The following is a 14,700-nucleotide window of genomic DNA, read 5'->3' as shown; positions in this document are numbered from 1 at the left end:
CAAACAGGAATACGGGTGATTTGTTGAAATATTTGGTTCCCTCTGTATAATGACTTGATTAACCAAAAACTATATTTTGTTGAGAGAGCAGACACATAAATTAACAATTATTTGTATTTTTATTTATAGTATGAGTATGGACACATTTTAGTTGAAAAGTGCACGTGCAAACCACCGAAAAAATATATTTGTGAATTTAGTTAATTTTATTATGTCAAGAGGTTGCATGAAATAAAAACATCTGGATCCAGGTACATTTTAAATAGTCTATACATCCACTTGAAATTGTATAGATCCGTATGATTTTATGTTTTGCAGCCACTTGACGAATAAAAATTGAGTAAATTCAGCACACCATTTTTTCAGCGTTGCTAGAAAAAAAAACAGCTCATAGTTGTAGTACGACTGAATCTCCATGTTGTAATTTTGTTTTTGTTTTTTTTTTCAAATATAATCTTAAGGGGAACAGAAAAGCCATGGCTGCTGTATTTTAGTTTAACATGGAGAAACAGAAAATGCACAGCATTTGCGACCTAATCACATCTTCGTCAACTAACACTGTTATAACTGAAGTTGGCTAAATATGATAGTTTTTATTTATACATAAAAAGCTCTTGATTTAAAAAAATGTGTCTTAAAAGAGGAGCTTGTTAATCACGGGGGCCTATTTAATTTCTTTAGGCATTTTCTAGATTGGTGGTGTCGCGCTTATACGACCATAAAACAGAACACCCATAGGTGTCCAAGAAGGTGCCTGACTAAATTAACAACCAGTACAAAATAAACACAACAATATAATGGGAATTTAAAACAGTGACCTGTAGGCATTTCGCTAACAAAGAATAGTGTCTGTTAATTTGAACATAATTCAGGACATTCGAACACAACAGCTCAACACTTCGAGAACGGACACAGACTTTAAAGGAAATCGAACTCGCCACGAAAGAATCAACACTAATAACTTTGCCTATTTATTCAAAAAAATAGATAACGACTTCTGCATAAATTGGCTTATTTTGATGTTTCAATACGATTTAAAACATTGTTTCATTTGGATAATGTTTAACGAATATGGATCAAGCTCATACCACTGGTTATGTTTGTTGGCCTGTTTGTGCTTATTTTGGTCATAAGAGCAGTTCTGTGTGCAGCAAACACGTGTATAGCCATCTACCACTTATTAAAATTTGCTAAATTTTACGTCGTCGTGTGGTTGCACGAAATAAAATAATTTGATTCCACAATAAGATGCAGCTTCACTGAAGGAAAAACGTTTTTGTTGAATGTATTCAATTTTATTTCGTCTGTGGCTGTACGAAATAAAATCAACTGGACCCAGAATCAGTTTTCAAGCGTACTTAAAATTTTGTCTGGTTCCAAATTATTTTATTTTGTGCTGCCAACTGATGAAATAAAATTGAGTAAATTCAACCAACATTTTTTTTATGCATAATGAAAAAGTACAATACATTTAGTCACGATTCCAACAGCGTTGTTAGTTCACTGCACAGTATACCGTATTCCCACTATCTTGCTGAGTTGCTTCTATGTGAGGAGCACTGAAACAAATGTTGGTTGAATTTATTCGGTTTCCTTCGTCAAGTCATCATCTGATTCAGATACGTTTTAAATAGACTATACATCCACTTTAAAAATGTATTTGGATCCAGATTATTTTATTTTTGCAGCCGCTTGACGAGATAAAATTGAGTAAATTCCCCACGCCATTTTTTCAGTGCATGAGTCTTGTCTTCTAATTATCATACGATTTTTGTGTTTCAACATCTTTCAAATATTATTTTTTTAACCGAGCGTGAAAAATAAGCAATATGAGAATACACTATGTTGCATACAATAAGCAAATTAAGGCTAGCGCGGAGGGTGGTGTGGTGGTGGTGGAGGGGGGGGGGCTCTGAGCTGTGACTTTTAGGATCAGCTTCTTTCTCTTTGGCTGTCGGAAGCGCAAGCCGTGAACCAATAGAATTGAAGAGTGTACCAAGCAATCTCGTCCCTGCCCCCACGCAGCTTCATCTCGCACTTAGAAAGCACCGAGCTGCAGTGGAGACGGAGGGGAATCAGCTCGGATTTTTTATTTTTGTTTTTTCTTAAAATTTAAACGAATGTAATTCGGTGGTTTTGCGGGGATGGCTTGAATCGTTTCATGTGAAATCTCCGTCGTTTCTATGGATGTAGAAATCACCACGAAGAGGATGTTGATGTTTGCGTTGTAGCGGAGCAAGGATGACAAAGACAATAGGATGTCGAGACTGGCGATGGCAGGCTCTTTTGTGGCATTTCCTCTTGTGGATTACAGTGGATGCGCAGACTCGTTACAGCATCCCAGAGGAGCTCAAAAAGGGTTTCGTGGTGGGAAATCTGGCCAAAGATCTGTCTTTGGGACTGTCTGAAATATTTGAGCGCGAGCTGCGTGTCTCCTCTGAGGCTGGTAAGCAATATTTCAGCGTGGATGCGGGGAAGGGCGAGCTGCTGGTCAACGACAGAATAGACAGAGAGGCTTTATGCGGACAAAGCGCCACCTGCGTGCTCCCTCTGCAGGTCGTCGCAGAAAATCCCTTACAATTACATCGAATTGAAGTGGAAATCAGAGACATTAATGACAATTTTCCTCGTTTCCAAACGCAAGAAATCAACCTTAAAATACCAGAATTCGTTGCACTTGGTAAACGGTTTCCTTTGGAGAGTGCAGAAGACCCTGATGTTGGTGGCAATTCTCTGAAAACGTACACTTTAATTAAAAATGAATATTTTTCATTAAAGTTTAAAGACGAAAAGAATGGTTTGACTGCTCCAGAACTGGTGTTAGAAAAATCATTGGACAGGGAAAAAATTTCCATTCATCATTTGCTGCTAACAGCAGTGGATGGGGGAAACCCTATAAAATCGGGAACATGTAAAATTGTAATTGATGTGCTTGATATTAATGACAATTCTCCTATATTTGAGGAAAAAGAGTATTCCGTCTCTTTAAAGGAAAACAGCACAAAAGGAACCTTTGTACTGAAAGTAAAAGCTACAGATGCGGATGACGGTTTTAACAGTGAAATTAAATATTATTTTGGGTCTCGCACTCCTGAAGCTGTTTTATCAACATTTGAAATGAATGAACAAACTGGACAAATTGTTTTAAAGGGGGAATTAGACTATGAGTCATTTTCATCTTATCTGATTGATATAACTGCAAAAGACACAGGTGTTCCAGAAATGGAAGGTCACTGTCGCCTGCAGCTTAACATAGAAGACATAAATGATAATGCTCCAGAAATTGTTCTGACTTCCAAACCAAGTCCTGTCCAAGAAGATGCTCCATCTGCCACAGTTGTGGCATTGATTAGTGTCAAAGATATAGATTCGGGTAATAATAGCAACGTTACACTGCAGGTGCAAAAAGGCTCCCCTTTTATTCTTAAACCGTCTTTTTCTAATAATTACGCTCTGCTCACTAGTGGCATTTTAGACCGAGAGAGAATGTCTGTATACAATATTGAGATAACAGCCACTGATTCAGGCTCTCCTCCTCTCTCTACTAAGAAAATTGTATCTGTCAGCATCACTGACGTTAATGACAACCCTCCTGTATTCTCCCAGAGCTCGTATAATGTTTATTTGAAAGAGAACGGACTAGCAGGCTCCATATTGTACTCGGTGTCTGCAAGTGACCCGGATGCTGGTGAAAACGCCAAAGTGTCTTACTCTATCGTGGACTCTAAAGTACACGGCGTGTCCGTTTCCTCTTACGTTTACGTGAACTCGGAGAACGGCAGCATTTACAGCATGCACTCGTTTGACTACGAGAAAGTCAAAGTGTTTCAAGTTCAGGTTGAGGCAAAGGACCAGGGCTCTCCGTCCCTCAGCAGCAACGCCACCGTCCACGTTTTCATCCAGGACCAGAACGACAACGCCCCCGCTGTCATATACCCCTCCCCCCACGCCGCCTCCCACCTGAGGGTGCCCCGCTCGGCCAAGGCGGGCCACCTGCTCACCAAGGTGACGGCCGTGGACGCCGACTCGGGCCACAACGCGTGGATCTCGTACAAAGTGGCGGAGGCCACGGACGCCTCTCTGTTCACGCTCAATTTGTACACGGGGGAAGTGAGGACCAAACGCGCCGTGTCCGAGCACGATGACTCCTCTCAGAGGCTGATCGTAGAGGTCAAGGACGACGGGGAACCGGTCCAGTCGGCCACCGTCACGCTGTCCATCCTGCTGGAGGACGGCGTGAGCGAGCCCGTGTTGGAGCTGAGACACAAGGCGTCCGAGGCCGGCAAGAAAGGCGGCAGAATCACACTTTATTTGATCGTGTCTCTGGCCTCCGTATCCGTGCTGTCTCTGGTCACTTTGCTCATCTTGGCCGTCAAATGCATGAGGAGCAGCACGAGCGGCGCTACTTGCTGCGTCAGACGGACACACTGTGATGAGGATAAGAAGCCCAACAGAAATCTGCACATTCAGCTCAACACCGATGGACCAATCAAGTACGTGGAGGTTCTGGGAGGAGACGTCATGTCTCAGAGTCACTCGTTCAGGTCTTGCATGTCTCCCATGTCGGAGTACAGTGATTTCACTTTGGTCAAGCCCAGCAGCACCACTGACTTTAAAGAGGTCATCAGTGTCCTGGATGCTTCTTTGCCTGACAGCACCTGGACCTTTGAGAGCCAGCAGGTGAGCGCTACTTTTGTTTGCACTCAAGGACAACTTGCTGCACTGCACTTACTTGCCATTTAAATCTTGTCCTTGTTTTTGTTCAACTAGAAGTTAACCATTCTGATCTACAACATCAGATTCTGCCTGTGTACTTATCACTTCCGCTGAGTATATTGCTGCTCTCATATTTTATTGTCTGAATCGAGTAAGCTGCTGCACACTTTCATTGTGTTACAATGGAATTGAAATCCTCCAATAGTATTTTTACCATTGATTTCCTTTCAATCTATTACGTGCGGAATGTTTTGGCAACATTTTCACAAACTGGTCTCGAGGTCTTTTAGCTTCCATTTTGTGTCTTTTGTAGCAAATAACTTTTGTAATTACACTATAAATGTGATTGCGAACTTGGAAAATTCGGGTTATTGTCACAAACCCCCCACGCCCCTCGACCGTGGTTGAATAATACAGTTTAAGTACCTTCTTTCCAATATGTATGCACATTATTTCATTCTTCTTGGTAGAAAAGTCAGGATGATTCGTCACACTGCTCACACCACAGTGGCAGACACATAAGTTTCCCAAAAGTAATAATAATAATAATATATTTTCAAATAAGATTGAGTCCGATTCATGTCTTACAATTTATTTTCTTGGGAATACATGCACACCTGCAACCAAATTTATATACATTTTGGAATGCTCATAAAGTGATGACATTTAGTTGTTGTATTAAACTTAAGTATGGGCTGAATACCCCAATACTAACAGTGCCATAACAGACACTTTGAGATGAATCGAAACACAGTGTCAAAAGTAAAATTTGATTTGTATGTGATACTCCTCTCGCAAACTATTCAGCACCCAAAAGAGTGGACAGCGACGCTGAAAAGCAGCCACGTTTTAGAATAAAAACATGATTTTTTTGTCCGTTTTCTTTTTTTTTTTTGCTGCTGGATTATATTCTGTTGATATTTGTGCAATTGAAATGCATATTTTATCCATTTTTGTTGCATATTCAATGGCCAAATCTAACAATTACATGGCATAAAAAAACATACCCTTTCTATTGGTCCCTAACAAAGTATTTAATGGTTCAAAGGGAGAGCGGGGATGCTGTGACTTTAAGGGTGAATGAGGATTAGCTTCCTTCTGATTTGCTGGTGGATGTGCAAGCCGTGAACCAATAGAATTTGAAGACTGTACAAAGCAATCTCGTCCCTGCCCCCGCGCAGTTTTTATCTCACACGCAGAATGCACTGAGCTGCGGCGCGGACAGAAAGGAATCAGCTCGTATTTTTTCGCAACATTGAAACGAATTTTATTCAGTAGTTCCACCCAGATGGCTTTAAGTGTTTTTGTAGAAATATCCCTTGTATGTATGGATGGAGCAATTGCCGCCAAGAGGATGTTGATGAGGACACTTGCGTTGTAACGGAGCAAGGATGACAAAGACAATAGGATGTCGAGACTGGCGATGGCAGGCTCTTTTGTGGCATTTTCTCGTGTGGACTACAGTGGATGCTCAGACTCGTTACAGCATCCCAGAGGAGCTCAAAAAAGGTTCTGTGGTGGGAAATTTGGCCAAAGATCTGTCTTTGGGACTGTCTGAGATATTTGAGCGCAAGCTGCGTGTCGCCTCTGAGGCTGGTAAGCAATATTTCAGCGTGGATGCGGGGAAGGGCGAGCTGCTGGTCAACGACAGAATAGACAGAGAGGCTTTGTGCGGACAAAGCGCTAGCTGCGTGCTCCCTCTGCAGGTCGTCGTAGAAAATCCATTACAATTGCATCGTTTAGAAGTGGAAATAAAAGACGTAAATGACAATGCTCCTAGTTTTCTCAAAAGTGAACATGTAATAGAAATAGCCGAATCCACCGTTGTTGGGGAAAATTTTCCCTTGCAGAGTGCAGAGGACCCTGATGTTGGGAGTCATACAATAAAGACATACACGCTCAGTAAAGATGAATGTTTTACATTAAAAGTTAGAGACATTGACAATGGAAGAAAAATACCTGAGTTAGTGTTAAATAAATCATTAGATCGTGAGAAAAAATCTGTTCATAATTTAATTCTTACAGCTATGGATGGTGGCAATCCAGTTAAATCAGGAACTTCAAAAATTACAATAAAGGTTCTTGACATTAATGACAATGTTCCTTCTTTCAATAATAAATTATATAAAATATCTGTAAAAGAAAACAGTCCAAATGGTTCTTTGGTGATCACAACAAAGGCGACAGACATAGATGATGGTCCAAACGGTGAAATAGAGTACTCTCTCGGAATACACACGCCACCATCAGTGCTATCACTGTTTCATATTGACCCCATTAGTGGAGATATATTATTAAAAAATAATTTGGATCATGAACAACAGAACTCTTATCGAATTGACATTACTGCAAAAGATAAAGGCTTTCCCACAATGGAAGGTCGGTGCAGTGTGCAGGTTGATGTGTTAGATTTAAATGATAATGCACCAGAAATTGTATTAACTTCTAAACCTAGTTCAATACCGGAAGACTCTTCAATTGGAACAGTTGTAGCTTTGCTGAGTGTACGTGACCCCGACTCTGGCAAAAATGGTGAAGTAACTTCATATCTTCCCAAAGGCTTCCCTTTTACTCTTAAACCATCCTTTTCTAATAATTACGCGCTGGTCACCAGTGGTGCTTTAGACCGTGAGAGAATGTCTGCATACAATATTGAGATTACAACTACAGATGCAGGCTCTCCTCCTCTCTCTAGTAAGAAAATGATATCTGTCAGCATCACTGATGTAAATGACAACCCTCCAGTTTTCTCTCAGCGCTCGTATAATGTTTATTTGAAAGAGAACGGAGTAGCAGGCTCCATATTGTATTCGGTGTCTGCAAGTGACCCGGATGCCGGTGAAAACGCCAAAGTGTCTTACTCTATCGTGGACTCTAAAGTGCACGGCGTGTCGGTGTCGTCTTACGTTTACATAAACTCGGAGAACGGCAGCATTTACAGCATGCACTCGTTTGACTACGAGAAAGTCAAAGTGTTTCAGGTTCAGGTTGAGGCAAAGGACCAGGGCTCTCCGTCCCTCAGCAGCAACGCCACCGTGCACGTTTTCATCCAGGACCAAAACGACAACGTCCCCGCTGTCATATACCCCTCCCCCCACGCCGCCTCCCACCTGAGGGTGCCCCGCTCGGCCAAGGCGGGCCACCTGCTCACCAAGGTGACGGCCGTGGACGCCGACTCGGGCCACAACGCGTGGATCTCGTACAAAGTGGCGGAGGCCACGGACGCCTCTCTGTTCACGCTCAATTTGTACACGGGGGAGGTGAGGACCAAACGTGCCGTGTCCGAGCACGATGACTCCTCTCAGAGGCTGATCGTAGAGGTCAAGGACGATGGGGAACCGGTCCAGTCGGCCACCGTCACGCTGTCCATCCTGCTGGAGGACGGCGTGAGCGAGCCTATTTTGGAGCTGAGACACAAGGCGTCCGAGGCCGGCAAAAAAGGCGGCAGAATCACACTTTATTTGATCGTGTCTCTGGCCTCGGTGTCCGTGCTGTCTCTGGTCACTTTGCTCATCTTGGCCGTCAAATGCATGAGGAGCAGCACGAGCGGCGCTACTTGCTGCGTCAGACGGACACACTGTGATGGGGACAAGAAGCCCAACAGAAATCTGCACATTCAGCTCAACACAGATGGACCAATCAAGTACGTGGAGGTTCTGGGAGGAGACGTCATGTCTCAGAGTCACTCGTTCAGGTCTTGCATGTCTCCCATGTCGGAGTACAGTGATTTCACTTTGGTCAAGCCCAGCAGCACCACTGACTTTAAAGAGGTCATCAGCACTCTGGATGCTTCTTTGCCTGATAGCACCTGGACCTTTGAGAGCCAACAGGTGAGCGCTACTTAACTTACACTCCAGGACAACTTGTGCAACTGACTCCTCGTAATGTAAACGTCGTCACAATTTTTATTTTAGGATGAGACATTGTTTTTTTGTGGCCACTTATTTGCTCATGTATTAACAAACATCTTTTGGAGCACTCCTGTTCAGTCTTTGAATATTGAGATACCTTAGTTTTGTATTTTGCAATACATTGTTTTATTCTAGAAACCTCAACCTCGCATTTTAATGGTCACGCTGAAACAATTCAGCACCACAATTACGGACAGTGAATCTAACCATACACATGTTAATGGGCGATATTTGAAAAAATCCTTCAGTTAGTTTTACTCAGTTCGTTTTGTGCATTCTACTATAGCATTTGATTGATGATATATTGTGTTTATGTCACAAATTGGTGCCGATGAAAATGACATTGAAACATTCCAACGCAAAAATAACCAGGGGGAAATATATCTAATCCTGTATAACCCTGTTACTATATGTATAAAAACGATAACCCAGTAACAAAGCAGACGTGGGTTTGTTTTTCATTTTTGTCTTTATAGACAGTATGATAAGTAAGTGGAAAATATGTGCAAGCAACAAACGCTGTATCATCGCTCAATCATAATTATATAATAAAATGTCTTAACACAATTAAGCTTTTATCACTATATATTGACCTTCAATGTGATGAATAGGGTGAATTAATTTGCATCCCTGGGGAAACGCCAACTAAACGAAATCGCATTTATTCAGTTTGCATCACAAATTTGGCAGCTAAAATAAAAACAGTCGAAGCTCAAGTTAAAATTCCAAACACTTTAAAAGTAAAAAAGAGCTCAATTTCTTGAAAAAGCACCGCCTTGCAAAAATATATAATTCTTTACGACGTTGAATTAGCGTTGTCGGGAAATCTGTCATACAACAGGACATGTTGATGAAAAGGACCCCATGAGATGCTATAGGTGTCCCAAAAATTGCCTGACTAAGTAAACTACCAATACACAATTAAGCACGGGTAACTTACTTTAATTATCATCAAATTATGCCAAAGCTTAGTATTTAAACACAAAACTGTGATTTTATATCAAACTTTAACAATGTTCTTCTCAATTGCAACCCAGCACCTCGAATGTGGACAACGACATTAAAAAAGTAAAATTATTAAATGCACGGTGTCATAATTCGTTTTGTTCGATTAAATCATACATTACTGCATAATTTGACTTTTAATTTGATGTTTTTTTATTTAATTCTAATACATTATTTTGTTTCAATCAAAACGTTTTTTTTCAGTTAGTGCTTGCCAAATGTATCTATCATAAATCACTGAGTACGATTTTTTTTTTAAAAATACTTCGACTGCTTATTCTTGTCATTGGGGTTATTTTGAGTGGAGCAGACGTTTTGCTAAATGTCACTCTACTCACACGGAAAAAAAATCAGCACCCGGGAAATGAAGCGATATGATTGTGCAGCATAAATAAATACATCCAAACACACGTGCATACATACATATCCGTGTTAGAATGATAACAAATACACCCATCATGCATTTTTTGTGTATGCAAAGTTGAAACGGTGTACTATTCAATTTAAAGCATATTTTTAAAGTCCGCCGAATATTCATTTGTATTTAACCTAACATATTTAGGTTAAAGGAAAACAAACCAGCCTGCCCATAAGTGACATTATTACACCAACCTCAGTGTTACAAAAAGGAAAGAGCTGCGTCTTTAAGAGTTTATGGAGATCAGCTTCATTCTCTTTGGCTGGTGGAAGTGCAAGTCGGGAACCAATAGAATTGAAGACTGTACAAAGCAATCCTGTCCCAGCCCCCACGCAGCTCACACTAACAGACAGAATGCACTGCGCTGCAGCACATACAGAAAGGAAACAGTTTTCTTTTTTTTTTTTTACATCTTAACTAATTTGATTTGTTCTGCTCAGATGGCTTGATGTGTGTGTTGTGGACATATTCCCCGTTTTTATGGATGTAATAATCACCGTGAAGTGGATGTTGATGAGGATGTTTGCTTTATAGCGGAGCAAGGATGACAAAGACAATAGGATACCGAGAATGGCGATGGCAGTCTCTTTTGTGGCATTTTCTCTTGTGGACTACAGTGGATGCTCAGACTCGTTACAGCATCCCAGAGGAGCTCAAAAAGGGTTCCGTGGTGGGAAATTTGGCCAAAGATCTGTCTTTGGGACTGTCCGAGATATTTGAGCGCAAGCTGCGTGTCGCCTCTGAGGCTGGTAAGCAATATTTCAGCGTGGATGCGGGGAAGGGCGAGCTGCTGGTCAACGACAGAATAGACAGAGAGGCTTTATGCGGACAAAGCGCTAGCTGCGTGCTCCCTCTACAGGTCGTGGTGGAAAATCCTTTGAATTTGCATCGAATTGAAGTAGACATTAAAGACATTAATGACAATTCACCTCAGTTTCATACAAACGAACTTTCTTTAAAAATCGCCGAATCTGCCGCGGTAGGGACTCGTTTCCTTTTGGAAAGCGCGGAGGATTTAGATGTCGGAAGTAATTCGGTAAAAACGTATACTTTGGCTAAAAACGACTGTTTCTTATTGAAAATTAAGGAGATTGACGATGGGAAAATAGTTCCCGAGTTGGTGTTACAAAAAACACTGGACAGAGAAAGAAAATCTTTTCACCAGCTCCTGCTGACTGCTCTAGACGGAGGGAATCCAGCCATGTCCGGTACTACACAAATTACTGTTATTGTACTTGACAACAATGACAATTTCCCCGTTTTTGATAAAAATGTATATAAAGCGTCCTTACAAGAGAACGTGGCAAAAGATGCATTTGTACTTAAGATAACAGCGACTGATGCAGACGAGGGGCAAAACGGAGAAGTGGAATATTTTTTCGGCACTCGCACATCCGATTCGGTGTTATCGGTGTTTAAATTAAATTCACAAACAGGTGAAATATTTTTAAAAGGAGCCTTAGATTATGAAAAGGCTGCTTCTTACAAAATTGAAGTGACTGCTAAAGACAAAGGCATGCCTGAAATGGAGAGTCACTGTCGTGTGCAGATTGATGTTATCGATATTAATGATAATGCCCCAGAAATTATCCTCACCTCGGAACCGCAGCCGGTCCGGGAGGATGCACCAAGTGGATCCGTTGTAGCGCTGCTTACATCACGTGATGTGGACTCCGGTAATAATAGTAAAGTAACACTGCAGCTTCCTAAAGGCTCCCCTTTTGTCCTTAAACCGTCTTTTTCTAATAATTACGCACTGGTGACCAGTGGTGCTTTAGATCGTGAGAGTATGTCTGCATACAATATTGAAATAACAGCCACTGATGCAGGCTTTCCTCCTCTCTCGAGTAAGAAAATTATATCTGTCAGCGTCACTGACGTTAATGACAACCCTCCTGCATTCTCTCAGAGCTCGTATAATGTTTATTTGAAAGAGAACGGAGTAGCAGGCTCCATATTGTACTCGGTGTCTGCAAGTGACCCGGATGCTGGTGAAAACGCCAAAGTGTCTTACTCTATCGTAGACTCAAAAGTGCATGGCGTGTCCGTTTCCTCTTACGTTTACGTGAACTCGGAGAACGGCAGCATTTACAGCATGCACTCGTTTGACTACGAGAAAGTCAAAGTGTTTCAGGTTCAGGTTGAGGCAAAGGACCAGGGCTCTCCGTCCCTCAGCAGCAACGCCACCGTGCACGTTTTCATCCAGGACCAAAACGACAACGCCCCCGCTGTCATATACCCCTCCCCCCACGCCGCCTCCCACCTGAGGGTGCCCCGCTCGGCTAAGGCGGGCCACCTGCTCACCAAGGTGACGGCCGTGGACGCCGACTCGGGCCACAACGCGTGGATCTCGTACAAAGTGGCAGAGGCCACGGACGCCTCTCTGTTCACGCTCAATTTGTACACGGGGGAGGTGAGGACCAAACGCGCCGTGTCCGAGCACGATGACTCCTCTCAGAGGCTGATCGTAGAGGTCAAGGACGACGGGGAACCGGTCCAGTCGGCCACCGTCACGCTGTCCATCCTGCTGGAGGACGGCGTGAGCGAGCCCGTGTTGGAGCTGAGACACAAGGCGTCCGACGCCGGCAAGAAAGGCGGCAGAATCACGCTTTATTTGATTGTGTCTCTGGCCTCGGTGTCCGTGCTGTCTCTGGTCACTTTGCTCATCTTGGCCGTCAAATGCATGAGGAGCAGCACGAGCGGCGCTACTTGTTGCATCAGACGGACACACTGTGATGGGGACAAGAAGCCCAACAGAAATCTGCACATTCAGCTCAACACCGATGGACCAATCAAGTACGTGGAGGTTCTGGGAGGAGACGTCATGTCTCAGAGTCACTCGTTCAGGTCTTGCATGTCTCCCATGTCGGAGTACAGTGATTTCACTTTGGTGAAGCCCAGCAGCACCACTGACTTTAAAGAGGTCATCAGTGTCCTGGATGCTTCTTTGCCTGACAGCACCTGGACCTTTGAGAGCCAGCAGGTGAGCGCTAAAGTTTGCACTCAAGAACAGATTGCTGTACTCTGACTCCTCGTCATGCACACCTCTTGACAGTTGTTATTTAACAATATGAGTAATCCAGTCCTTTGGCCATTGATTATTTGATTATATATTAACAAATTATTTTCGAGCACTCCTGTTTGGCCTTTAAATTTCACAATACCTTAATTTTGCATTTGCAATATATTGTTTGATTTTGGAAACGTCAGCCTGCATTTTATTGGACACCCCGAAACAATTCAGCACCACAACAACGGACCGTGAATTTAACCTCGCACGCGTTAAGGAATAGGTGGTGTTAGGATACATTCAATTAGTTTTATCATTGTTAGTTCGTTGCATTCGCGACTATTGGTCCAGTATAATTACATTTTATTTTATGTCATAAGATGACGCACGTGTGTCACATGTAAACATACCAACACAGTGATTTGGAGGAGAAAATGTATTTGCTTCAGTATTTAATCCTGCAAGTACTACTTACTACTTTAACCACAAAAACTATATTCCGGTGACAAAGCTGACACAGAAAAAAAAATTCTGTCTTTGTTATATGTATGAAAAGACAAACAATCTTCGCATAAAATTGTGTATGCACAAGCAACGGAAGTACACAATGGAGCCAATATATAAATGCATTATTACTGGATGTCAGTTAAAATTGCAAGGTTTTTATCAATATGTATTAGACTTCAATGTGGTCAATATAGCGACTGAATTCGCATCCTTGGCGAAACGGCATTGGGTAAACAAAAAGGCAACAGTTCAGCGAGCAGCACAGCTTCGGTCGCTATTGTTGAACACACTCAAAAGATTTTGTGACAATTACAAACATTTTTAAGATTTTTTTAAAAGAACATAATGTCTCGAAAAGGTAGCGCATTGGTCAAGTATTTCCTTCTTTACGCATTTTGTAGGAGTAAAAATGAGAATTCAGCGAGACGCGTTCACTCGAAGGACCCAACGAGGGCCTATAGTTTTCCCAGAAAGTGCCTGCTTCAATGAACAAGGAATGCAAACTCAAACACGGGTAATTAATCATTATCTTAAAATCCACCCACAATACAGTGTTAAAAGACAACCGTGTTTGCCATTCAAACTTTAACTATTTTATGCCCTACAATTGCAACTCAGCACCTCGAGTGTGGACAACGAATTTAAAAAAGTCAAATTACTAAGTGTAACTTAAAACAGAGATTTACTGCATAATTTTACTTATTTTGATGATGTGTTTTTCAATTATGCTTCCCAAATGGATCAATCGCAATTCACTTTTTTTAACACTTAGATTGTTTATTCTTGCCATTAAAGGGGTTTTATTTGCAGCAGACATTTCTCTCTTATCACACGGAAATAATTCCGATCCCTGGAAGTAAAGCGATATAACTGTGCAGTAAAAATAAATATAAACAATTAAATAAAAAATAAAATACTGCTGTTACAATGGTAACAAATACCACCATCGTGCATTTTGTTGTGCATGTAAACTTGAGACTGTGTATGATGTAATATATAGAATATTTTTAACTCTGCCAAATATTCATTTTTATTTAAGACAGCATAGGAAAACAAAACAGTCTGCACATGAGAGTCATTAAAACTCCAACTTCAGTGTTACAAAAAGGAAAGAGCTGCGACTTTAAGGCCTT

The 14,700-nt window shown here is 41.8% G+C and overlaps 2 protein-coding genes and 1 pseudogene across 47 annotated transcripts in view; all 3 read left to right on the top strand.

The window, feature by feature from the left end:
* Positions 1-14,700, top strand: part of LOC148338123 (protocadherin gamma-A11-like) — a 244,584-nt gene that overhangs the window by 208,659 nt on the left and 21,225 nt on the right. Inside the window, exon 1 of one of the 46 annotated variants that reach the window (XM_088292993.1) lies at positions 5,922-8,546. The exons of 44 other annotated variants lie outside the window; for them this stretch is intronic. In XM_088292993.1, coding sequence (XP_088149119.1) covers positions 6,108-8,546 — 2,439 coding nt within the window. In that variant the 5' untranslated portion in view covers positions 5,922-6,107. Of the gene's footprint in view, positions 1-5,921; positions 8,547-14,700 lie in introns of those variants that run through there. One more of the 46 variants, XM_088293013.1, reaches the window with a different exon arrangement.
* Positions 2,242-4,758, top strand: LOC148338125 (protocadherin gamma-C5 pseudogene; annotated as a pseudogene).
* Positions 10,391-13,270, top strand: LOC148338124 (protocadherin gamma-C5-like). The gene has a single exon (XM_088293043.1). It carries the CDS (start codon positions 10,595-10,597, stop codon positions 13,076-13,078), a length of 2,484 nt encoding a protein of 827 aa, XP_088149169.1. The 5' UTR covers positions 10,391-10,594; the 3' UTR covers positions 13,079-13,270.

This window comes from Idiotropiscis lumnitzeri, chromosome 4 (genome assembly GCF_059441095.1).
Source record: "Idiotropiscis lumnitzeri isolate Australia: NSW breed Sydney's pygmy pipehorse chromosome 4, RoL_Ilum_1.0, whole genome shotgun sequence".
NCBI lineage: Eukaryota > Metazoa > Chordata > Actinopteri > Syngnathiformes > Syngnathidae > Idiotropiscis > Idiotropiscis lumnitzeri.
Note: the sequence above shows the minus strand (reverse complement) of the source record. Positions and strands in the feature narration are given on the sequence as shown.

Bases quoted from the DNA above. Each gene is read 5' to 3' on its own strand.
- LOC148338124 (XM_088293043.1), top strand. From the start codon at position 10,595: ATGACAAAGACAATAGGATACCGAGAATGGCGATGGCAGTCTCTTTTG.